At 32.8% G+C, this 26,224-nt stretch overlaps 1 protein-coding gene across 4 annotated transcripts in view; it reads left to right on the forward strand.

The window, feature by feature from the left end:
- Positions 1-317: 317 nt before the first annotated feature.
- Positions 318-26,224, forward strand: part of LOC127704427 (uncharacterized) — an 87,474-nt gene continuing 61,567 nt past the window's right edge. The window contains exons 1-5 of one of the 4 annotated variants that reach the window (XM_052208466.1): positions 318-477; positions 2,986-3,080; positions 12,872-12,970; positions 15,149-15,212; positions 16,474-19,233. In XM_052208466.1, coding sequence (XP_052064426.1) covers positions 16,475-18,136 — 1,662 coding nt within the window. In that variant the 5' untranslated portion in view covers positions 318-477; positions 2,986-3,080; positions 12,872-12,970; positions 15,149-15,212; position 16,474 and the 3' untranslated portion in view covers positions 18,137-19,233. Of the gene's footprint in view, positions 478-2,985; positions 3,081-3,184; positions 4,990-12,317; positions 12,683-12,871; positions 12,971-15,148; positions 15,213-16,473; positions 19,234-26,224 lie in introns of those variants that run through there. The other 3 variants (XR_007983272.1, XM_052208467.1, XM_052208468.1) reach the window with 3 other exon arrangements.

A 26,224-nucleotide genomic window follows, 5' to 3' on the forward strand; every position in this document is an offset into this window, starting at 1 on the left:
TATTCATGTTTCTTAAAGTGTCAATTGCAATCGTAAAATTAATTTTACAAGAATTTGACCAAAAAATTCATAACTATTGGATAGTGAATTGATTACCTGAAACAGAGTCATATAATACTTAAATAACATGTCTGCCTGAAAGCAGAAATTTTTGAAGAATTATCAAGTGTCTTTGATAAATGATATATGTTATTGGTCAACTGTAAAAATAAAATCATTAGACTAACTATAATCACATCATAATTGGTGTCAAGCGATAATAGTTAATATATATAATAAAAAAATATACAACCATCTTTAAATTGGCAGAGTTACCGTTCATGTTAAACTATCCGCACACATTATTATTTACCGTCGTTGCTATATTAAGAAAATGATAAACATGATCAATAATTTAAGCCAGTTAAAACTTATATTACTTCCTAGACCACCATTTTGTTATAAATTACTACGGAATATTTGATATCGATTTAGAAGGTAAGAATTATTTAATTATCTCTAGATTGACACACCATAACCAAACTTGTAACACCTGAGTTTGGAGAATCGGGAGAAATCACACAAAACATCCTGTACTGAGGTACATCGACAATCTAATAACCTTATATAATTAGTACAGTATTATATAATGAGTGTCAATGACCGGAGATTTCCCAGCGTTCTCTCTTAGTCGGTACACTGTACAGCTGTACTGAACTTAACACTAAACTTGTTTATCCTGCGATCTTATTTACTGCATTCTACTGGACGCTGACAAATCATTGGATGTCGTATGCTAACTAGTAGATCTCTAATGCTGGCTCATTGACAACAGTTACTATGGCTATACATTAAGTTCGTGTTCTGTTCGAGTTAGAGTTTAACTTCTGGTTGAACCGTTAGAGTTCGAGTTAATTATGTATTCAAGTTGAATAAATCGAGTTGGATTTTTAAGTTATACAGTTCCATGTAAAGTTCGGATTGCAGTCGAATTAAATTTTGTGTTAAAGCAGGAACTGATAGATATATTGGTCTAAGGTTTAAGTAAACCGTAAAGGAAAAACAAGGCATATTCATTTGCCTAACTATCCACGCAGTTTTCTGTTTCTGTCATGATATTTGAATTTGAATAAGGTCGGGAGTAATATAAGAAGGTGCCCTGAAAGGTTAAACGGACGGCGCTTCGATCGACAATCGTAGTATTCCCTTATAGCCATGCAGATTCCATTAAAAAAATTGGCAAAGGCCATAATATATTTGATTGGTTATTTGTATGCATGTTGTTTTTAAATCTATAAACCCATTAGAATATGTTTTGTTTCGCAACAGCGTTTATACATGATAACAAAAAAAAACATAAGAAAGAAAACATGTAACAGAAAAAAAACTTCTGACCTACAGCATTCAGGAGTATGTATACCTTATATAAAAGTTTTATACTTTATTCGTAAGGTTAAATTTTCAATAAACTGGAATTTTTAAAATAGTTGTTTTACTATAACCCCTCTCCCCTTCCCTCCAATAAATCAAATCAGTTGAATCTACAAAAATATATATAGTTGACAACTATTATTATGTTGGTGTTCGGTGTAGCACTTTTGAGAAGGTACTTGTCGCATAGCCACTTAAATTGGTTGTTACTCAAAATATTTTTTTGAAAAGTGAAAATTATTTTTGTTCTTATTATCTCTTGAGTTTTATGGCTTGGTTTTGCTACTTTTCTAGAAGTAAATAATGCATATTACTTTTGATGACGTTTTTTTTTCTTTTGATATAACAGCTCTTCAACATCTATTAACCAAAGAACATGAATGATTGATCTGACGTAAAGTTGTCATGTGCTACACTAAACTCTTTCCACTTTCAACGCTTGGTATATCGATTTCTTTTCAAAAGTGCTAAGATGGACATGAGATAAACATGCACCATCTTCCGATGTCATCTGCGGTTTGATCGACGGCCATTATTTTATTTCATTATGAATCATCTATGTTAACTTTATAACCAATATTAACCACTCAGTTTTTTTAGATAACGCTTAATCATTTCACTAACAACACTACATTTTTGTGCTTCTTTGTTACATATTTGTTTGTTTTTATAGTGATTAAGATTATAACCCAATGTTGACTGTTTTAGCCCTATTTTTGACATTTTTACCTTTTATGTCTGTTTAATTGTGTTCACACATCGTTGTCACTATAATGGAATTTGATGCGACAATCCTACAAGTGAGAGGTTTAGCTATCTATAAAACAAGGTTCAATTCACCATTTTCTACATAAGAAAATGCCTGTACCAAGTCAGGAATATGACAGTTGTCATCCATTCGTTTGATGTGTTGGAGCTTTTGATTTTGCCATTTGATCATGGACTTTCCGTTTTAAATTTTCCTCAGATGGCAGTATTTTTTTGATTTTACTTTTTAATCGGATATTTTTTTTTTATACTAGTACTACTTTCAATGTGATTATAACCAGATAAATGTACCAATCTAATCCACTTAGATACCATAGCCAAATGGACTTATCTAAGAAGAAAAAAAGAAATAACCGAGAAACTTGTAAATAACCTATCTCGATGTAGGATTTAAACTCGACTCATATTTACGCAAATAAGTCCTCCAACTCAACCAACACGTTAACGTGAACTATAACTAAAGCCTGATGTCCATGGTTAGCAACACTCCCGGTTTACATTAACACCCATCAATCTTTGTTTTTGGACATTTTTGAATTAAATTTCGAGTTAATATATGCCGTTTTGCGCTCGTCAGGAGAATTTTCGGCCAAAAACGTTCATTTCTTTTAACCGGAAAACATTTTAAGGACATGAAAAATAACTAATAAACTTAAAACGGATGACATGATAAAAATGTTTATTAAGTAGGAACATTTAATCAAGGTACACAATAGTTCAACCCGTTCATAAATGACGAAATCATTAAAAAAAAACTAATCAGGCAAAGTGGAATTTATATGAATTTATTTTTTTTGTTTAATAAAGATCTTGTTTGGTTCATATAGTGGGTAACGTTGCAGCGTATTTTTGACTTTCCAAATGTTTTGGCTTGAGCGCTTTGGACACACGAAATAAATAAAGTAAGTATTATGCTGAACAGTAGAATTGGATAGCTTAACACTTAATACTTCATTGTAAAAATCTCTTTCATATTATGCAAAATTTGCCTCTTTTTCGTCTTCAGAATACTAGTATCGGACTGAAAAATGTGTTAACGAAATAACGAGACAGACGCATATTGGAAAGACTGCTTAGAAAAATATAATAGGCATGCGCAAAGGTTCAATGATGATTTAATGCACCACATAAAGTCATAGTACCTCATCTTGACCGTGATCTAATTTATTCTTGTTTCAAAATGAGTAACTGCGATGTCCATATCGACCAAAGGACCATTCTCTACTGCACCCAACATGATAAGATCATCTGTGAATTATGTCTTCCCGACACCCATAAAAACTGCAAATCCATCATTTCTATAGATCAAGCAGCAAAAGGCGTCAACAATGGGACTGCTTTAGAGGATCTAAAGAGTAGAATGGAGGATTTGAGCAAAATGTTCAACGAACTGATGAAATGTCAAACAAATAATGCAGTAATCTTTGAAAAACAAAGAGATGATATCATGGAAAAGATTTATACCGATAAACAGCTGATCAACAATGATCTTGATGAAATCAAAGACGAACTGAATAAACAGTACCAAACAACCAAACAAAAGATGGAAGAGGCAAAACGAAATACACAGAAAAGGCACCAGTCAGTGCAGACATGGATACACGAATTATCATATGTAGAAAGCCTTAGTAATGAGGTTAACTTATTTCAGACAATCAAAGTACTGGACAAGAAAATTCACAAAGAGGAAACCGATATTTGCAATCAGAGAAAGCATTACAAAATAGAATTCAACCCAATTGGCAAAAAAAATCTCCCCATTGTATTTCAATTTATGGGAAAAATTTCCGTTACAGAAGAACAAATGCACATAGTCGAGGTACATCACAATTTACAAGTACATGTACCTAAATCAAAGGATGACGACTATCAACGAACTCATTCGTTTCTTACATCAGTATTTGGATTAAATATTAAAATTGATAAATGCTGTTTTATTTCTGAAGAAAGACTTCTCTTGTTTGGCGGCACAACACCTCATATCTTTGTATGTGGATATGATGGGACTGTTGTATGCACGGTAGAATTAGAGCATAAACCAAAGGATGTCGCCATCATAGACAGTAAACAGGCCATAATTACTTTATTGTCAAAAGGGTTCCAAATCTTAGACCTTATATCATTTACCTTAGGAAAATGTATCAAGGCTAGTAAAAATGGATGTTCGGGTGTGACAAGTAGAAATGGACAGATATGGACGCACGATGTTTTCCGAACTATCGATCAGATTGATATAAGTGGTAATATACTACGTAGTATAACAACAAAAGATTGTATAAATAATATTGTCATAGATAACAATGGCAATCTCTACTATAATCAATTTCCTCACGAATACAATGACGTATACCGTATGACACGCGATGGACACGTGAGTTTATTCTTTGGTCATTCAGACCTCCGCCGTCCGTGGGGCATCGATGTAGATGACAAGGGTAATGTTTATGTAGCTGGTATGATGTCTAACAATATACACAGAATATCATCGGATGGAAAGGATCATCAAATCATATTGACAGAGAATGATGGGATAGATTATCCTAGGGATTTAAATTACAACAGGGACACAAGACAACTTCTTGTTGTCAACGATCATATGAAAAGGGTTGACATATATAGTTTACCTTAGGATATGTGTGATGTATAATACATTTTTGTGAATGGTATTAGATTATTTATATTCAGTTATATGGAAAAGACGTTTTAACACGAGAAAGATGTTACTGAAAGCAACAACTGTATTAATAAAAGCATAAATGGTTAATTCTTTGTTAACGTTAAGTAATAATTGTTAAAAAGTATTGATTGTAACTTTTTGTTAATTCATCGTTTTTATAAAAGAGAGGCGAAAGATACCAAAGGGACAAACAAACTGACAACTCCGTGGCTTAAAAAATAAAAAGACAAACAGACAAACAGACAAACAATAGTACACAAAACACAACATAGAAAACCAAAGACTGAGCAACACGAACCCCACCAAAAACATATGCTCCGGAAGGGTAAGCAGATCCTGCTCCACATGTGGCACCCGTCGTGTTGCTCATGTTAGGACATACCCGGTAATAATTCGGTAGGTCACATTCGTGAAAAGGGGACCGGATTGTAGTTACGACAGTAGGAACATATCCGATATCATCTGTGAAACGTATATTCCATAACGGTCAACCAACTCGTGATGACGTCTGTAAAACTTACGAAGGGATGATTTCAACTTCACCACTTGGTTTAATATCTTCCCTGTGAGCAGCAACCCTCTATCAAGGAAATCATGATAGGAAATACAAGCCCTGGAATATCGTATAAACTGGGAGATATATACTCCGTATGCAGGCGCTGTTGGAATGTTGCTACATTGAAATGAAAAGTTCACAATTGGGAAGCGGAAAGCTTTATTTTTCAGTGAGTAGAAGACCTGAATGCTTCATATGTTATATGCAGATACCTTATGTTATGAAGTTTCCCTCTGTCATATGTCCATTGTCCTTTACCCCATTTTCATGGTTCAGCCACTGCTGGAAAAAAATTGTAGTTTTTTTGTCGTGTGAACTTCTTATTTATTATGAGTAAAATGATAACCATCTTTTGGTATATGTGTTCCTTGCAAGGTCTACATGGCCGTCAGATACGGTTTACCGGACCTGGACCTCATATCATGGATGAGTGATTAAGGTTAAGTTTTTGTGGTTAAGCCTATATCTTAGATACTATAGCAAAAGGTCAATTATATTAAGTGTATTAAATGATTGATCAAGCAGCAGGTTTCAACTTACCTTGACCTCTTTTTCATGGTTCATTGGACAACGTTTAGTTTTTGTCGAGCCTGCGACTTCTGTCGCAGAAAGCTCGACATAGGGATAGTGATCCGGCGGCGGCGTTAACTAACTTCTTAAAAGCTTAATATTTCAGAAGGTAGAAGACCTGGATGCTTCATACTTTGTATATAGATGCTTTATGATATGAAGTTTCCGTCTGTCATATGTTCATTGGCCTTGACCTCATTTTTATGGTTCAGTGACTACTTGAAAAAAAGTTAAGATTTTTTGTAATGTTAATTTCTCTCTTATTATGAATAATAGGATAACTGTATTTGGTATGTGCGAACCTTGCAAGGTCCTCATGCCTGTCAGACAGTTTTCACTTGACCTCGACCTCATTTCATGGATCAGTGAACAAGGTTAAGTTTTCGTGGTAAAGTCCATATATTTTGTGTATGGAATGATTGTAAGCCGTATAAGTCTGTCTGGCAGGTATCATCTGAACTTGACCTCATTTTCATGGTTCATTGGTCAATGTTCAGTATTCCTGGTTAACTTTGTTTCTTCGATACTATAAGCAATAGGTCAACTATATTCGATGCATGGAATGATTTTGAATTGTACATGTCTGTCTGGCAAGGTTCATCTGACCTTGACCTCATTTTCATGATACATTAGTCAATATAGAATTTTCATGATTTGGTCTGTTTCTTTTATACTATATTTTATACTATAGGCAATAGGTCATCTATATTCGGTGTATGGAATGATTGTATTAAAGGTGTTCATGTATTTCAGCCTTGGTTTAGCTGCCCTTGACCTCATTTTCTTGGATCATAAATGTTAATGTGATACTTGTAGTTAAACTTTATAATTTAGGACTATCAACATAAAATCAATGGTCAGTATAGTGGGCGAGATTTTTCAGCGTGTGCACTCTTGTTGTTGTTTGGTCTATTTCTTACATACTGTAAGCAATAGGGCCATCATATTCAATGTATTGAATGATATATAAAAATAAGAAAATGTGATATGATTGCCAATAAGACATCTCTCCACCAGAGACTAAATAACATAGAAGTTAACAACTATAGGTCACCGTACGGCCTTCAACAATGAGCAAAACCCATACCGCATAGTCGGCTATAAAAGGCCCCGAAATGACAAAATGTAAAATAAATCAAACGAGAAAACTTATGGCCTGATTTATGTACAAAACAATGAACGAAATACAAATATGATATACAGCAACAAATGACAACCACTAAATTACAGGCTCCTGACTTGGGACAGGCACATATAGAATGTGGCGGGGTTAAACTAGTTTGCTGGCGCCAAACCCCTCCCCCTAACCTGGGACAGTGGTGTAACAGTACAACATAAGAACACACTATACAAATATGTTAAAAGACAATAATTGTTTTATATACTGAATTAAACTAAACTAATTGAAGAATAAATTCCATTATTGGAAAATAATAAAACTTGATAGACCAAAAGTGCCAAAATTTGACTCACGAAAATTTAAGCACGTCTCATTTTGGTAAACTACCAAAATATCTAAACCAAAAATATCTATTTTCAGTAATACTCGAAAGAGATCTTTCTTGATTACAAACTTGAGGTTCTCATTGATAAAATTATCGACTATAAGTTGGAGGATTTTAACTTCCAGGCTACATTGAAGCGAAGGGATCTATATTACAGCTTTAGATAAATTTTCAGAAAGAAAACGTTAGAGATCATTAAAGTGCAAGTTATATAGGTGCTTTCCTTTCAGGTCAGGACACAATCGTCTTGAAAGGGTGTTCGAAAACAAAAACAAAAAAATGAGTCCTATCTCATTCCACATAAGGGTGAAGGTGGCAGCAGCGTGATGGTGACGGTGATGGAATTGTAGTGATGGTGTTGACGATAGAATAGTAGTCACTGTGGTGGTTGGCGACATCTGCTGCTTAGGAACATGACATTTTAGCTACTGTTACTCTTGTCATGAGGTTGAGGGATCATTCGTGACCTCTATCTAAAATTATAGAAGTTATGGCTTCGTTTGTGTCTGTAAGCTTTGATTCCTATAGTTCATTCCATGTTTTTTGTCTTCTGTATATGGTTGATTTTGTAGTCCAATTGATTGCCCTTTTCCGGAAAATGTTGACACAATGGATGAAAATAGAGTGCTTTGTTGTGGAAAGACTCCTGACATTTTGGCAAGCCGTTGAGGAATTTAATCCCTTTTTTTTATATTAAAAATCATTTATTAATATTAAAATGTATTTTTCAACGGCTTGCCATATGACAAGACGAATTCGGAATTGCCTTCGCAGTTTTGGTTGGGGTAGTGGAGGTTGACTAATGCAGACTTTTTATGCATTCTGAAATTTCTTTTCACATAAAATGTGTACAAACATTTGTACAGAAAAACAAACCCGATAGATGTAGTCTATTCTATTAATCGTTGTCAACAAAAACACATTGTATTGTGTATAAAGTTACGTTGCTATGTGAATTTTATATGTGTCGTAAAAAAAGTTTTGTTTTGGACGAGAGACAACATAAAATTATGTATATTGAAGAGAGATTAATATTTTTATGTGATTCTATTTAAAAGTGTTTTAAGATCCAACGAATAAATTGGTCTACATGGTTTAGAATATATAGTTCTAGGAATGTAGGATAATAAATACGTGTTTAAGAAAATGTACTTAAAACAAACATGAGGAACATAGATAAATCCTGAGCAGATTTATAGAGCTTTATGCGAAACGTGAAATCTTTAAATTTTTCTTTCTTTACTATTGGATATAATTCATGATAAGCGTTTCAGTCTTCCTTGAAGCTTTACTTTGAATGTAAAAAAAATTACATCATTTTCGCCTCGTTGATTGAAAATAATGTTTACCATAAAATATGGATCTTTGGTCATGATGTGACTATCACATTATGCGATCCTTACTGATAAAGATTGGAAAATGCTTTTCAATTGGCCAGTGGTAAAGCTTAGTAATATATTTTAGATTTAACAAGTTTCTTTTGATAAATGATATATGGGGCATCCGTAATTCTGTTTATTGAACCCCGTTTTTTGCACATATCATAGACCTATTAAGGTGTTTAATCATATAATCACGCCCTGATTATTATGGCCTCGCGAGTATAGTTAATATATATAATGAACATTTTATACAAACCTTAGTTAAAAGTTAAATTTAGTTATGTAGAATTTGAATCGGTAGAGTGAGCATTCGTGTTAAAATACCCGTACACAATATTATTCAACGTCATTGCTATATTAGGAAAATGATAAACATGATCAATAATTTAAATCAGTTAGAACTTATATTACTTCCTAGACCGCCATTTTGTAATAAATTACTACAGAATATTTGATATTGATTACGAAGGTAAGAATACTTTATACCCTCACGATTGGCACACCATTACCAAACTTGTAACACGTGGTTTCAGAGAATCTGGAGGGATCACGAATCACCGTCGTTGCACAAAACAGCTTTTACTGAAGTACGTCACTAAGCTAATACATGTTAATAAGTAAAGTTACTAATATATATATATATACATATATATATATATATTCAGTGTAAATGACCGGAGATATTCCCAACATTTTCTCCTAGTCCGTACACTGTACTGAACTTGCCTTTAAACTTATTTACCATATGATCTTATTTACTACGTTCTACTGGGTACTGTTCAATCATTGGATGTCGTATGCTAACTCGTAGATATCTAATGCTGGCTCATTGTCGACTGTGGATATAAATCAAGTTTGGGTTCGGTTCGAGTTACAGTTTGACTTCGAGTTGAACCGTTATAGTTAAGAGTTTGAGTTAATCATGTATTCAAGTTAAATATCGAGTTGGAAATTTAAAGACATATTCGAGTCATACAGTTCCATGTTTACTTCGGATTGCAATTTAAAATCGAATTACACATTGTGTTAAATCTGGGACTAATAAATATATTGGTCCTAGGTTTTAGTAAAACTTAAAAGGAAAAACGCGAAAAAAAGTATAATATTGAATTTGTACATGAAAAGAGAGGAGGAAGATCCCAACGGATTTGCCCATTTTATGGAAGCAAGGCATTTTCACTTGCCTAAATAAACAGTTTTCTGTTTCTGTCATGACTTTTTAATTCAAAAGGTCGGGAGTGATATTATAAGGTGCTCTGGAAGGTTAAATGAACCATACTTCGATAGCGACAATATTATTCCCAAATGGTCAGATTCCATTTAAAAAATATGGTGAAGGCCATAATATATTTGATTGGTAATTGTTTACGCATGGTGTTTATAAATCTATAAATCCACGAGAATATATTCTTTTTCGTAATAACATTTAAGTATAAAATGATAAAAAAAAAGCAACATGATCACAAAGGAACAAAAAATATAACGGAAAAAAACTTCTTAGTGAAAAGAACCAAAACAGTTGAATCTACAGAAATTCAGTAGACAATTATAATTATTTTGTTGTTTGGTTGTTGCACTTCTCTGAAGGTACTCGTCTCATAACCACTCAAATTGGTTGTTACTCAGAATCTATCTATTTTACATGAAAATCATTTTTATTTTTATTGTCTTTTGAATTTTATGGCTTGGGTTTGCTGCTTTTCTAGACGGAAAGAATACATATGACTTTTGATGATGTGTTTTCCTTCTTTTATTATAACATATATCAACAATGAACGTGAATGATTGATCTGACTTAAAATTGTCATGTGCTCCACTCAACTCTTTCTCTTTCTTGGTATATCAATTTCTTTTTTATATAGTGATAAGATGAATATGAGATAAACATGCACCATCTTCCGATGTCATCTGCGGTTTGATCGACGGCCATTATTTTATTTCATTATGAATCATCTACGTCAACTTTATAACCAAAATTAACCCCTCAGTTTTAAGATAACGCTTAATCATTTGACTAACAACACTACATTTTTGTGCTTCTTTGTTACATATTTTTTTTTTTTTTATAGTGATTAAGATTATAACCCAATGTTGACTGTTGTAGCCCTATTTTTGACATTTTTACCTTTTATGTCTGTTTAATTGTGTTCACACATCGTTGTCACTATAATGGAATTTGATGCGACAATCATACAAAAGAGGGACGAAAGATACCAGAGGGACAATCAAACTCATAGATCGAAAACAAACTGACAACGCCATGGTCAAAAATAAAAAGACAAACAGATAAATAATAGTACAGAAGACACAAAATAGAAAACTAAAGACTAAGCAACAACAACCCCACCAAAAACTGGGGGTGATCTCAGGTGCTCCGGAAGGGTAAGCAGATCCTGCTCCACATGTGGCACCCTATGTTTTGCTTATGTTATTACAAATCCGGTAAATAGTCTAATTCGGTAGGTCACATTCGTGAAAAGATACAAGTGAGAGGTTTAGCTATCTATAAAACCAGGTTCAATTCACCATTATGTACATAAGAAAATGCCTGTACCAAGTCAGGAATATGACAGTTGTCATCCATTCGTTTGATGTGTTGGAGCTTTTGATTTTGCCATTTGATTATGGACTTTCCGTTTTGAATTTTCCTCGGATGTCAGTATTGATTTTACTTTTTAATCGGATATTTTTTTTTATACTAGTACTACTTTCAATGTGATTAGTACCAGATAAATGTACCAACCTTATCCACTTAGATACCATAGCCAAATGGACTTATCTAAGAAGAAAAACAAGAAATAACCGATAAACTTGTGAATAACCTATCTCGATATAGGATTAAAACTCGACTCATATTTACGCAAATAAGTCCTCCAACTCAACCCACAAGTTAACGCGAACTATAACTGAAACCTGATGTCCATGGTTAGCAACATTCCCGGTTTACATCAACACCCATCAATCTTTGTTTTTGACATTTTTGAATTAAGTTTCGAGTTAATATATGCCGTTTTGCGCTCGTCAGGAGAATTTTCGGCCAAAAACGTTCATTTTTTTAACCGGAAAACATTTTAAGGACATGAAAAATAACTAATAAACTTAAAACGGATGACATGATAAAAATGTTTATTTAGTAGGAACATTTAATCAAGGTACACAATAGTTCAACCCGTTCATAAATGACGAAATCATTAAAAACAAACTAATCAGGCAAAGTGGAATTTATATGAATTTATTTTTTTTGCTTAATAAAGATCTTGTTTGGTTCATATAGTGGGTAACGTTGCAGCGTATTTTTGACTTTCCAAATGTTTTGGCTTGAGCGCTTTGGACACACGAAATAAAGTAAGTATTATGCTGAACAGTAGAATTGGATAGCTTAACACTTAATACTTCATTGTAAAAATATCTTTCATATTATGCAAAATTTGCCTCTTTTTCTTCTTCAGAATACTAGTATCGGACTGAAAAATGTGTTAACGAAATAACGAGACAGACGCATATTCGAAAGACTGCTAAAAAAAATATAAAAGGCATTCGCAAAGGTTCACTGATGATTTAATGCACCACATAACGTCATCATTGGCACTCATACCGCATCTTCTTATATTTATAGTACTTCATCTTGACCGTGATCTAATTTACTCTTGTTTCAAAATGAGTAACTGCGATGTCCATATCGACCAAAGGACCATTCTCTACTGCACCCAACATGATAAGATCATCTGTGAATTATGTCTTTCCGACACCCATAAAAACTGCAAATTCATCATTTCTATAGATCAAGCAGCAAAAGGCGTTAACAATGGGACTGCTTTAGACTATTAAGAATTTGACTATATGCCTTATGGGATCACTCCTATATGTATTAGATTTTTTTTAAACACTTCTAATAATGTGCAATAAAACATATTTTATAAAATTTGAATAATTTTTCTGAAAATGAAAATAATCTACAAGAATATAAAATATACTGATCATTTATATTTTATATTCTATAAAGTGGGACCAAGAGTCACAATGAGTTTCTTCAAAGTAAAAGAGCCTATGTTTCTTAGTTGAACAGTACAGTACTGCCTAGAAAATATCCTACAGAAAAAAGGTAGACTCTAAGTTTAACACAAATATTGACAGAAAATCTGTAAAAAAATAATGCTTCAAATTCTAAGTGAATGTGACATAATTTTTTGAGTTTTAAAATCATTTATATTGTAAAATTCAACTAATAGATTATCTAGCACAGTAGCCCATGTCTATTTTCTCAGGGTATTATAAAGATTACATGTATGAAAGTAAACTTTTTGAGAGAAAAAAATGGGGCTTCTTCTCTTCAGGTTCCTGTATCAGCTGCTTTACATATCTATAAACAAAGTATTGTATATTTTACCTGAAAAATTGGATATTTATATCACAAATGAAAGTTGGTGGGACAAATCTTGTGAATTTTACTTAATGATCAATGGATTATTAAATTTGATAATAATTAGCCATTTGAATAAATTCAATTTTGTAAAAACACATCTCTATGAATTAACTTCTTTTTTGACTTGATAAGCTAGTTTTTGCTCTTATTAATGTAGCTCACTTAGTAAAGAGATAATTAAATAAACAAGGTTTTTAACTTATAAAATATAAATATAATACTAATGACCTTCATTTCCTTTTTCATGTTTTTTTCCTCCAGAAATTTTCTTTACAATGCATTTTCTATTGCTATTTTTTTGTGCTTTTGTCCATCCATAGGCTATCATTAATTTGTCAGATTTGTTTCTAGTTTGAATGAAAATTTCTAAGGCGTATAGTTTCAAACGCAATAAAGAAGATCTTTGTTTGTTGTTTCACTTTTCCAATGTGTAAATTTTCACTGTGCACATGACCCTGACACATATTTGGTAACGTTATTTGACGTATGTTGAAAAAAGAAAACACAATGTCACCGTCAATTTGTGTAGGGGATCAAAAAGGGGTTTATAAATTACTTTGAAATGGAGATATCGTATGGAATTGTGAAAAACAACAATTTTTAATCACAATTTCATTCATATCTTTAATAAAATCAGTATTTTAGAATACTTTGGAAACAGGTACAATGAAAAGAAGTTGAACTTTACTGTTTTGAAGCAGAAACGCAGCCAAAACCAGGTACACATTGACATGACTGGTGGTCACTAAAATTGATGTTTTACAGTAAAAAATGATGGCTTCAAAATTGTGTAGAAATTTGAAATAGGTTACTCGGTTTCATTGAAGATTATTACCGTTCTTTTCCGTATTTGGATACGCAAACGTCAAGTTATCAAAATTCGATGTTTTTGGCGAACAAAAAAGATGGCTGATAATTTTTAGAACGGACAGGATAAAGAAATAGTAAATACAAGCTATTTTGATAATGTATGTATGTCGTATTGAAACTATATTGGTCGCAAAATCTACAAATATAAAAAATGAATTATAATAAAAGCATGACAAGTTGAAAAAAATACTTTAAACGTCAATTTTTTAGCCGATTGATTTGGCGGACTTTTCGACGTCACGAACGACTGTAGCGCCACCTAATTAATTCCCCCTGCTATTGTTGCTGATAGAGCTTGACGACAACGGACGTTTCCAAGGACTTGCTTTCCAACTGTACAAGTTTCTTTCTGTAATATAAAACACTGTTTTACTAGTTATTCGAACAATAGCAAAGATAATGTTAACCCTCGACAGCAACTTCTTCACTCCACCTATCAGCGTGAAATTGCTGCTGCCTCGGGTTGCAATAAACTTGCTATTGTTCGAAAATATAGCTAGTAAATAAGTTTATACTATTAAGTCAAATGTTGTTGGAATTTTTAATAGATCCTTGATTGAAGAATCTGCTCTTATATGATGTCGTTTTACTCTTTTCTATGATTTGGCCAAAATTTGAATATAACGAGAAATTGTAAACAGAAAAATCAAATCAACAATACAAGATCAACATAAAGAGATTATTGTCATGAGTTCTATTCTAGTCCACAATGTTGGAGAGTATTCATTGAATGAATCTTTATTGCATTAGCAACAACATTACTTTAGCAAAATACAAGGTATATACATATATGACAAATATGACAGAATACAGAGAACAATTAAATAAATCAAATAATGAAGAGATAACTTATAATAACACATACATATGTACAACATATTAACTGATAATATGGTTAATGATGTACATATACCTAGATGAGTGACACCGGCTCTTTACAGTATCTAGTTAAAACAACGAATAATATGCTATTCTCTACTTTTTTAGATGTGCAAAATACATGTAAACATCGAAGGACATCCTCACTGATATATGAAACAATAAAGTCAACGTAAGAAATATTTTATATTTTAAAAGAGACCAATATATATGTGGTTTCTGTTCGAGGAGGATACTGCTAATCAAATATCAACTATATATATTGTATCGTTGTCAAACATAATTTATTATTATGTTGTTCAATGTAGTATTTGTACAAAATATTCAGTTTATAATTTGATTTTTAAACTGATTTTTTGTAATATGATTAAGAACTAATATTTATTGTAAGAAGTTAATAGATAATGCAAAATTAAAAGCAAAATTGACCAAAATCTTTAAGCTGAGCTTTCAAGAAGCACGACCAGGCGACATCGCTTGATAACCGTTGTCCCTTATTTCTCCAAATTTTCGGATTACAAATTTTTGGCCAATTTGAAGCAACTCTGTATACTATATAATGCTATCTTTCGTTTAGTCGTCAGCAAGACCGACATACCCAGAAAATACTTAAATCTTATACTTAACAGCTCCAAACAATTTGACAAATCGAGTTAAAACCGATTAAATAATTCATAAAAGTTTCGCTATAAAGTTTCTAAATTATTTTGGTCAGAAGTAAACCATGCCGGTAAAGGTAGATTACATATTTGATCGGTTGGTTTTACCAGGCTCAAGGAATACTGTTTACAACGATTGCAAAAATCAAAACGGCTGACAAGACTAATTTAATTCGTGAGGGGCCCGTCTTTATACTTAGAATAATTTCCGAATCAAGGATCGAGACTTGCATCTATCATTTGTATACTTACATTTCTCAATATAAAATATACAGATTTTCTCGCTTGAGCCGAGACGGCGAAAGTGAGAAAAGCATTCGAGTTGAGATGACCAATAATAATCTGTTTATCGTTTTTAACCTATGACTGCGTTGTTAATTTCATTGACAACGGGCAAGTGCGCACGTTATTTCTAGTGATAATTTTTTGTATCACTCTACAGTGCTGAGAAAGCAAATTATCAGTCAGTAAGAACAAAGGAAAATTTCGTAAAATAGCGATAAGAATGTCTTTGACACAACTGTCCATTCACCAATATAAAATACAGAGATGTGATATAAATGTCAATAAGACAACTGTCCACCAGACACCACAAGTAGATGTTAGCAAAATTCAGCGTAAGACCTTCACCAATGAAAAATACATACAGATATCAAAAGGATCGAACAAGACATAATGTATAACAATTCAAAACGAAATCCCGTTTGCACTTATCTTTTCGAACGATAAAAATCATTCGAAATATATTCAGTAGTCTTTATTTATTTTTTTTAGAATGACGGACAAAAAATTGTGTTCTGGATGTTTACGAGATGACGAGAAAATCGAGGCTGAAGCATGGTGTAATGAATGCTTAGAAGAAGTTTGTAAGACATGCGCAAAAGTACACAGAAAATTAAATCCGCCACATAAAGTTATACCACTTCACCAGGTCAGTAATCTTAGTTCTTCTATTCTGAAAATCAGTAAAGACTGTGATGTCCATACCGATCAAAGGACTGTTCTGTTCTGTACCCAACATGACAAGGTCATCTGTGATCTTTGTTTGTCCGACACCCATAAAAACTGTGAATCCATCATTTCTATAGATCGAGCAGCAAAAGGCGTTAAAAGTGGGACCGCCCTTGCAGATCTTAAGAGTAGAATTGAACACTTAAACGAAATGTTGCCTAAATTGTTGAAGTGTCAAACTAAAGATGAAAAAGAGTTTGATAGGCAAAGAGATAAATTTCTCCAACAGATTTCTTCCACCAGACAGCAGATTAACAATCATCTAGATCAAATTGAAAAGGAAACCATTGAAGAATTGAATAAACAGTACAAAACAACCAAACACACAATGGATGAGGCGAAACATAAAACACAGAAAGGACTCGAGGCAGTAGCGACATGGATAAACGAATTGTCATCGATAGAAACCATCAGTAATGAAGTACTTTTATTTCAGACAATCAAAGTAATGGATAATAAAACACACATAGAAGAAACCAATATTTGCGAGCTCAATAAGCAACACAAAATAGAATTTGATCCATTTGATACAAACGATCTTCCAATGTTACTTAGGTCGATGGGAGATATTTCACTTACAGAAAATCAAATGCATATACCCGCATTACAGTACAATTTACAACAAATACAAGAACCAGTTAAGTCAATGGAAGAAGAGGAAGGCAAAATACAACGAAGTAATTCGTTTCTAACATCAGTATTAGGATCATATGTTAAAATAGAAAACGGTTGTTTTGTGTCCGGAAAGAGACTTCTATTGTCACGTTACAACACATCACACATCTATGCATGTGGATATGATGGGAATGATGTCCAAAGGATACATTTAATACATAATCCATGGCGCGTTGCAATGATCGACGATAAACGGGCAATAGTTACTTTACAATCGAAAGGATTCCAGATCTTAGATCTAACAACACTCACCTTAGGGAGATGTATCAAACCTGGAAAAGGATGCTATGCTGTGACATGTAGTAATGGTCAGATATGGACGTCTGATGATGGCACAACTATCAATCAGATTGATACCAGTGGTAATATACTACGTAGTATAACAACAAAGAATGAAATACGGGACTTTTGTATAGACAACGATAGCAACATTTACTATACTCCAGCCGTTTACGACGGCAATAACGTATACCGTATAACACCTGACGGACAGGAGAGTATATTCTGTAGTCATTCTGATCTAATCTATTCTTTGGGTATCGACGTAGATCACAAAGGAAATGTTTATGTAGGTGGAGCGTCGTCTGACAACATACACAGAATATCATCTGATGGAAAGGATCATCAAATCATTCTTGCAAAGAACGATGGAATAAAAGTTCCATGGGGTTTATGTTACAATAGGGACACCAAACAACTTCTGGTTGCCAACGACAATAAAACAAGTGTCGCCATATATAATTTACCATAGGTTGAGTTTCAATGCAGTGGATTTTATTACATATAATTTTTGATCATTGGTAATTAATTTTAATAATTATTGGAAATGTTTTTAATACATTTTAAAATAACAGCATTACAAAAAAAATATGTAATGATTTTAGTGTGTTTTCTTTATCATTATACATGTTATAAGACAGTTTAATATTTACACTATTAGTTGGTCACTTGATATTCACCACAATGTGAACATTTGGTAGGGGTTTTTGGTTTCCGAAGGAACTTACATATTGTGAAGTGAAATAACTACATTTTTTTTTATATTTAGGTGTATTATTCATGTTATTAGTTGTATCTTGTTATATTTTTTGTTTGCAAATTAATCATTTTTAAATTAATATGATTCTTTTAATATAGAAATAAGATAATTACAGGTTTCATAACCAGTTAGAATTGAATATCGTTTGATTGACTTTTGCATGGACGGCAATAGGAACCTTTATTTTTCACTGCAACAATAACGTTCACCGTATAACACCTGACGGACAAGAGAGTATAATCTGTAGTCATTCTGATCTCAATCGCCCTACGGGTATCGATGTAGATGACAAGGACGATGTTTATGTAGGTTGAATAAGGTCTTACAATAAACACAGAATATCATCTGAAGGAAAGGATCATCAAATCATCTGACAGAGGACGATGGAATAACAAATCCATGCTGTTTATGTTACAACAGGGACACAAAACAACTTCTGATGACGACATTTATAGCTTACCTTAGATTTTGTTTTAATGCAGCGGAATTCATTGACATTTATGATATATATGAAATAATTTATTTAAATTTTTGTTGAACGTGTATTTTATGGATTTGTATATAACAGCTTTACGTTACAAAATATGTAATGATTTGAGTGTGGTTCCTTCATCATTATAAGACAGTTGGATATCTATAGTTTTAGTTGGTCAGTTGATACTTACCAGAATGTGGACATTTGGATAGGGAGTGTTTGTCTCCGATGGTACTTACATACTGTGCAGTGTAAAAACAATTTTTAAATTCATTTGTATTAGAATCTTCATCTTGTTATTATTTGGTTTGCAAATTAATTATTTTTAGATTAATCTGATTCTTTTGATATAAAAATTGGATTACTCTATTTAAAATGGACGGTAACATGAGTAATAACATATAATTGATATGAAAGTAAGTACAGAAGAAAATGGTGGGTTGAATACTATATATGTTTGGCTTGCTCACCCAACTTTGTTAATATAACAAAACTACTAGTATTAACAACTGTCAAACAAATTGGAGATTAAGCTAGCTATTTCACCAGGTTTAACCCACCACTTCCTCTGAACATTTCTGTTCATATTCAGGAAAATAACAATTGTTTTAACTTGCTCAGTTGGTGTAAAAATAGATGAGCCGTCTAAGATTAACCTAAAGCAAATGCCCTTGCGAGGCACAGAGAAAAGCAAAAAGGAAAATAAATACTTTTTTACAAAGCCATAATTAAAATACATATAATTTATTTTTAACAAACATGAAGGATAATTCTAGTACCTGTGTATTAATGTTTTGATACTAATGACTATAATGAGCAGCAACCCTAAATCTATCATTGATAGAGGGTTGCTGCTCACTAAGATCTATTAAACCAAGAGTTCCAAATGGTGAAGTTGAAATCATCACTTCGTAAATTTAACGGACGCCATCACGAGTTGGTTGACCGTTATAGATTATCCGTTTCACAGATGATATCGGATATGTTCCCTACAATCCCTTCCCTTCTCACGAATGTGACCTACCGATTTAGACTATTTACCGGCTTTGTAATAGCATGAGCAACACTCAGTATTAGGTGCCAGGATCTGCTTACCCTTCCGGAGCATCTGAGATCAGTTTTTGGTGGGGTTCGTGTTGCTTAATCTTTAATTTTCTATGTTGTGTCTTGTGTATTATTATTTGTCTTTTTGTCTTTTTTTTATTTAGCCATGGCGTTGTCAGTTTATTTTCGATCTATGAATTTGACTGTCCCTCTGGTATCTTTCGCCCCTCTTCTACAAGCGTCGTGTGTGTATTTGTTTCTGTTTTTATTCTCATCTCTACACCTAGTAAAAAGTTATATCATTTCTTATACATTTTAAGGTAAGGTTTGTGTACACAGGGAGATAATTCGAATTCAAATAATTGAAAAAAAGGAGGGACCCGCCATTTTGAATTGCTTGGATCAACCAATGTTCGATTACTACAATATTATCGAAAATAAAACAACACCTACCTCAAAAATGCATTTTGATGTGATTTCATCAAAATTTGAATCGTAGAAGTAACGTAATGACCTTCAGTTTGTTAGTTTTCATTTATATGACGTCACGTTTAGCCATAACGTCTTTGTGCAAAAACAATTCATGAAGTTTTATTTTATTTCAAATTGATACATTTTTTATGCCCCCGTCGTAGCAAAGGGAGCGTTGAGTTTTACTCTTGTCTGTTTGTACGTCCATCCGTACGTACGTATCATAGTGTACGTCCGTTTGCCCAAAATTGGTTTCCGTTCTTTAACTTTAGTTTGTCTCAACCAACTGATATGAAACTTATGCACAATGCTTATTACCACAATATACAGAATAAGTTTGAATTTTGATGTCGTCACTTTTACCGTTCTAGAGTTATGAGGGGTCGGACAGGTACCTTTCTCCTTTCTCCCGTCCCTTTCTCTTGTTTCCCGCCGTAAAACATAAAAAAACTAATGTATGGGAAGCTCATTTCAAAAGAAATCGATCTAAAGTCTTGTTTTCATGGCTTGCCCCGTCTTGTCCTTTCACAAGATAGAAGTGTTGCTTATTCTGCTTCATGAACCTCAATAACTTTTACATTGACTGTTCAAAAATAAGAACACGAATAAGACAGATGAAAATAATATGGGGAAAAAATGAAATTTGTTGAAATTAAAATGAAATAATCATTGAAGTATGCTACATAATATCTTGATAGTATATTTATGTAACCATTAGAGGTGTTTAGTCCTAGTATATTGTTCTTTTTATGGAAAATGGCATTCTCTGTTAAATATATTTGAATTAGTCCGTAAGCTAAAATTTAATCTGGATAAGAAGAAAATTGAGTTGCATTTTTTTCATGTAAGCTGTCAATTTGAAACTTTCAAAACACCTTGATTTTGATACATTTTGGTGTGGAACAATCATTGAATTTTTCTCATTCTTGTTTTATAATCAAAGTAAAATTATTACCGATATGTGATATTTGTGTTGTATCACAGATGATCGAAGTTACGTTCCACTTGTCGTAGTTCGTCTTTAGTTAGCAAAAGCACTTGCTCACATAATTCTTAATTGCAAAGATCTACATGTCGGGTGTTTTCAATGGGCAGATATTTCTTACATGTACCCTTCAGAATCCTCCAAATTCGACCGATTTATGTGGCTTGGCGTTCGTATTGTTCAATTTTAAAGGTTTTTGTTGCATTAATTATAGTGTTTTGTGGACTGATGTATTACTCATAGTCTTTTTTCCGTTTTGATTATTGTGTTGTCTGTTAAAATAGACTTATTGTTTTGTTTGCCTGCTTGATGTATATGCAAAAAGATAGCAATCTAATAACATAAAATTAGAATAAACCAAGACATCTCGTCAGTGTCAGGTATGTGAATCAGCTATAGACGGAGCTTATGTTTATGGCAGTCACATAAGTATAAAATACAACCATTGAATAGATTATTATAATAATAGAGAAGACCGTCAATATAAAATACGGATCAAATACCATGTGATAAAAAGGACGGGTGGATGAATGACAATAATTATAATATAACCTGACAAAAGAGACAAAAATTAGGAAAAGCATGTTAACAAACGTATGTTACTAATACAGTAAGCTATATGAAAGCTATTAAACTATGAGTTCCAAGTGGTGAAGTTCAAATCATCCATTCGAAAATTTCAAGGACGCCATCACAAGTTGTTTTTTGTATACTGTTATTTGTTTGTTTTTTTTTTCTTTTCGTTGTTCGCCATGGCGTTGTCAGTTTGTTTTAGAGTTTGAATGTCCCTTTGGTACCTTTAACCACTAACGGGAGGTTCTATCTTTGAAAAATAAATGAAAAGCAAATACTCCAAACAACAAATAGAAAACTCCAATAATTTACAGGTAAGTCTGCTTTGGTACTTTCATTATATTAATTATGACAAATGCTATGATTGAGGTATGGATAAAGCTTGTGACTGGATGAACCATAATATGGAATGCCCCAGACCATAACGGCATAAGATAAGAAAAGGAATACAAGATCAGCAAAAAGTTGTCTGAGAGAGTTAATTTGATCAATGTTTTATAACTATTTCATAATCTAGAAATATGCAAACAAAGAAGTATCAACAATATCATGCCAATGTTGAAACTTTAGACACTTGGATAGTAATTAACATTGATATGCAATTCCTATTTGTTAAACCACATGTTAGCTTTCTAATGTTTTCATGATTGCCTCATGTTATTCTACATCGTCTCTTAACTGGCATTAAGAACATACACGGACCATTTGTTTCATGTATTATACGATATCCTAACAAAAAGTTCATCGTAGATACCAGGATTGAATTTTGTATTTGCGCCAGACGCGCGTTTCGTCTCAAAAGATTCACCAGTGACGCTCAAATAAAAAATATACATGATATATGAGAACAATATGTAATCGTACTATCGACGTTTTTTTATTACAAGTTTTATATGTTAAAAAAAATCAAGAAAAACAAACGATATCTTACGCATGCATTTGCTAAAAGCAGAATTTGATAAGGCAGATTCTATTAAACAATTTCGTACCTTTTGCATTTGTCTTAATAAAATTATCTGTAACATTCTTACAGACTTATTAAGATAATATAGAGAATGGCAATAACATATCAACTTCAAAATATTTACATGTTCTTGGTTTATAGAAAGACATTTCTTGAGACAATTTTACCGAAATTTCTTTACACAAGTTGAACTCTTTTTAGGATTTTGATTCGAAACTATTTTTGCAGGTATATTATTTTAACGATAATTGTTTTGTTTTCAAATCAACGTGCAAAATTTATATGCAAAATTCATTGAAATAAGTGACATAGCCTGTTGACTGTTCCTTTACTTTGATATTCCAATCCAAATTTCGATCAATATTTCCTTGTTTTTCAAAATTTAAAATGTTGTTTCAATTAAAACGTACAGTCTTCATATATTAGTGAAAATTTTGTACACGTATTTCGTTGTTTAAAAATATCTTTTTACTTTTCGAAATATAGATAAAAATTTTGTTGGTCCACTACACAATCACGTGATTATTGAACGTTTTCTTGTTTTACCGTCTAAAAGACATAAATAACTACCGTTATAATTTAAATGAAATTTTAGAAGCTTTCTTAGAATCCTAGGCCTAAATAAAAGCAACAGTAGTTTACCGCTGTTCGAAACTCATAAATCGATAGAGATAAAAACAAATCCGGGTTACAAACTAAAACTGAGGGAAACGCATCAAATATAAGAGGAGAACAACGACACAACAAAAACACAACATTTAAATGTAACACACACAGAAACGAACTATAATATAACAATGGCCATTTTCCTGACTTGGTACAGGACATTTTAAGAAAAAAAATGGTGGGTTGAACCTGGTTTTGTGGCATGCCTAACCTCCCGCTTTTATGGCAACGTCAAACACAACACCAAAACGACAACATCACATAACAGGACCACAATACAAATAAATGGGAGAACATATAGGACAAAGAAACACACGAATAATAGCTTACAAAAGGTACTAGGCTTAGAATTCAATACGCCAGACGTGCGTCTCGTCCACACAAGACCAACCAGTGACGCTCAGATGAAAAAAGTTTGAAAGCCAAAACAAGTACAAAGCTGAAGAGCACCGAGGACCAAAACTTCCAAAAAGTTGCGCCTAACACGGCCAGGGTTTTCTGCCTGGGACAAGAACATCCTTATTATTTAGAATAATTTATAATTTTGCAAACAGTAAATTTTATAAAATGTCTATATAATAGATATACATGATAAAACCGAAGTGGGGACTAACTACAGAATAAAAACGGATACATTACATAAAACAACATAATCCAACACATAAAAATACACAACCGAGTTAGCCAAAGCCTCAACGCTCAAAGTGACGTCACATTTGAAATTATTCCTAATTCAGAGGAAATCTGAAAACCATTGTTGCTGGTATTAACACCACCAATGGACTCAACACAAAATCCATACTGCATACATTGGAGATTTCTGAAATTAAAACACTTCTATGGGGAATAATTCTTAAAATAATGAGTGTTGAAGTGGATTGTCATCTATACATACGCATACCAGTACAATTTATTCGCCTGTGAACACAAGATACATCCATTTATGTCTTTTCTAAACACTTCGAAAAATTTATTATCAAATTCCACACTTTTAAGTAAGTTAAAAACGGCTTATGCGAATTCGAAACCTAAAGGCCTAAATCGTACTATCAAAAGTAAAACAATAAACGAAACAAAAGTAGCAGATATTAATCAGACACATCAATTGCTATAGGTTCATGGCTTTGGATATTTACACAAAGAAAGCGGCTCGATTTAACATATTTGTGAATGCTGAACTCCCCTAGACCCACCTGTTACGGTAATGTAGCAACACATCTTACTAAAAAGCGGTAAAAATCAGATGGATCAATTCTCCCATACTAAAATGTATTTAGTTACCAACGAGTAAATCTGAAGAAAAAAAAGGTTTTCAAACAAATAGAATTCAGAATGAGGTTTTCACTATCTTATAGCATTCCATATGTTCAACATCACATAAGTTCCACCAAATATTTGCTCAGAATAGTCAACATTTTCCCCAAATGACTCAGGTATATTGATGATTACTCTTGTTCATTCAGTTTCTATGGACACATTTTTTCCATTTTAAATGTTACAGACAACATATGTCAAGTGAGGCTTCACTAGAAGTAATTACCTTAGTTTTTTTAGTCTATCACGTTTGCGATGGTACAAATGTATCATCGATATTCAGTTGTCCAATATTATAGTTTTATTAACAAATTCAACTTTTTTTTTGCCGGATGCATATCCAGCGCATATCATGATAATGTCTTGCTGAAAAGTACAGAACGAGGATACATGTTTCTTTGAAATTTATTCATTCACCAATTTTAAATCTGAGAGCCTTCAAAGTTTTTAAGAATATGTTTATATATATTGAAAATGTGCAACTTCTTTTGTGTGCACTGTATAATTTGCTCAGTTTGCTAACGGTGATTCCTCGTTCGTTGTCGGTAGTGTTCCTGGTCACTTCATACATGTGATGATCTTTTTTAGAGGTAACTGAATCTCCTGGGAGACGCCTTTATCGATTTGGAGAATTATATAACACTAGTATGGCAAAGAATTGAACCCCATTTATCTATACATAGGGCAAATTATGCATTTTAAGGATATGACATATTTCTTCTGTGACAGCTAGTCCACTATGTAAAGATTACCATTGAATGTATACCTGTAGTACTTTATAGATTAAACCTAATCGGGTGTAGCATAGTCACTTTCTTCACTTTAATTTGTGTAATTTAAGAAATTTGAAACTGATATCAATGATCGGATTATTGATATTCCAATGCATTTCGTTTTTCAAATTGTTACTGATCAACGTACAATTTGTACCTGATAAAGATTATTTCATAAGATGTGTTGTGGCACCATCTTGGTTGTTTTACATATAGAAATAAGATGTGGTATGATTGCCAATGAGACACCTCTCCACCAGAAACCTAATGACGTAGAAATTAACAACTTTAGATCACCGTATGGCCTTAAGCAATGAGCAAAATTCATACAACATAATCAGCTTAAAAGCCCCAAAATGACAAATGTAAATCATTTTAAACAAGAAAACAAAGGTCCGATTTATAAATAAAACAATGAAAGAAAAACAAATATGATATACAGCAATAAACGGCAACTGAATTACAGGCTCCTGACTTGAGACAGGCGCACAAAGAATGTGGCAGGGTTAAACAAGTTTGCTGGCGCCATAACTAC

This window comes from Mytilus californianus, unplaced genomic scaffold (assembly GCF_021869535.1).
Source record: "Mytilus californianus isolate M0D057914Y unplaced genomic scaffold, xbMytCali1.0.p SCAF_6, whole genome shotgun sequence".
In the NCBI taxonomy this organism is placed as follows: Eukaryota; Metazoa; Mollusca; class Bivalvia; order Mytilida; family Mytilidae; genus Mytilus; species Mytilus californianus.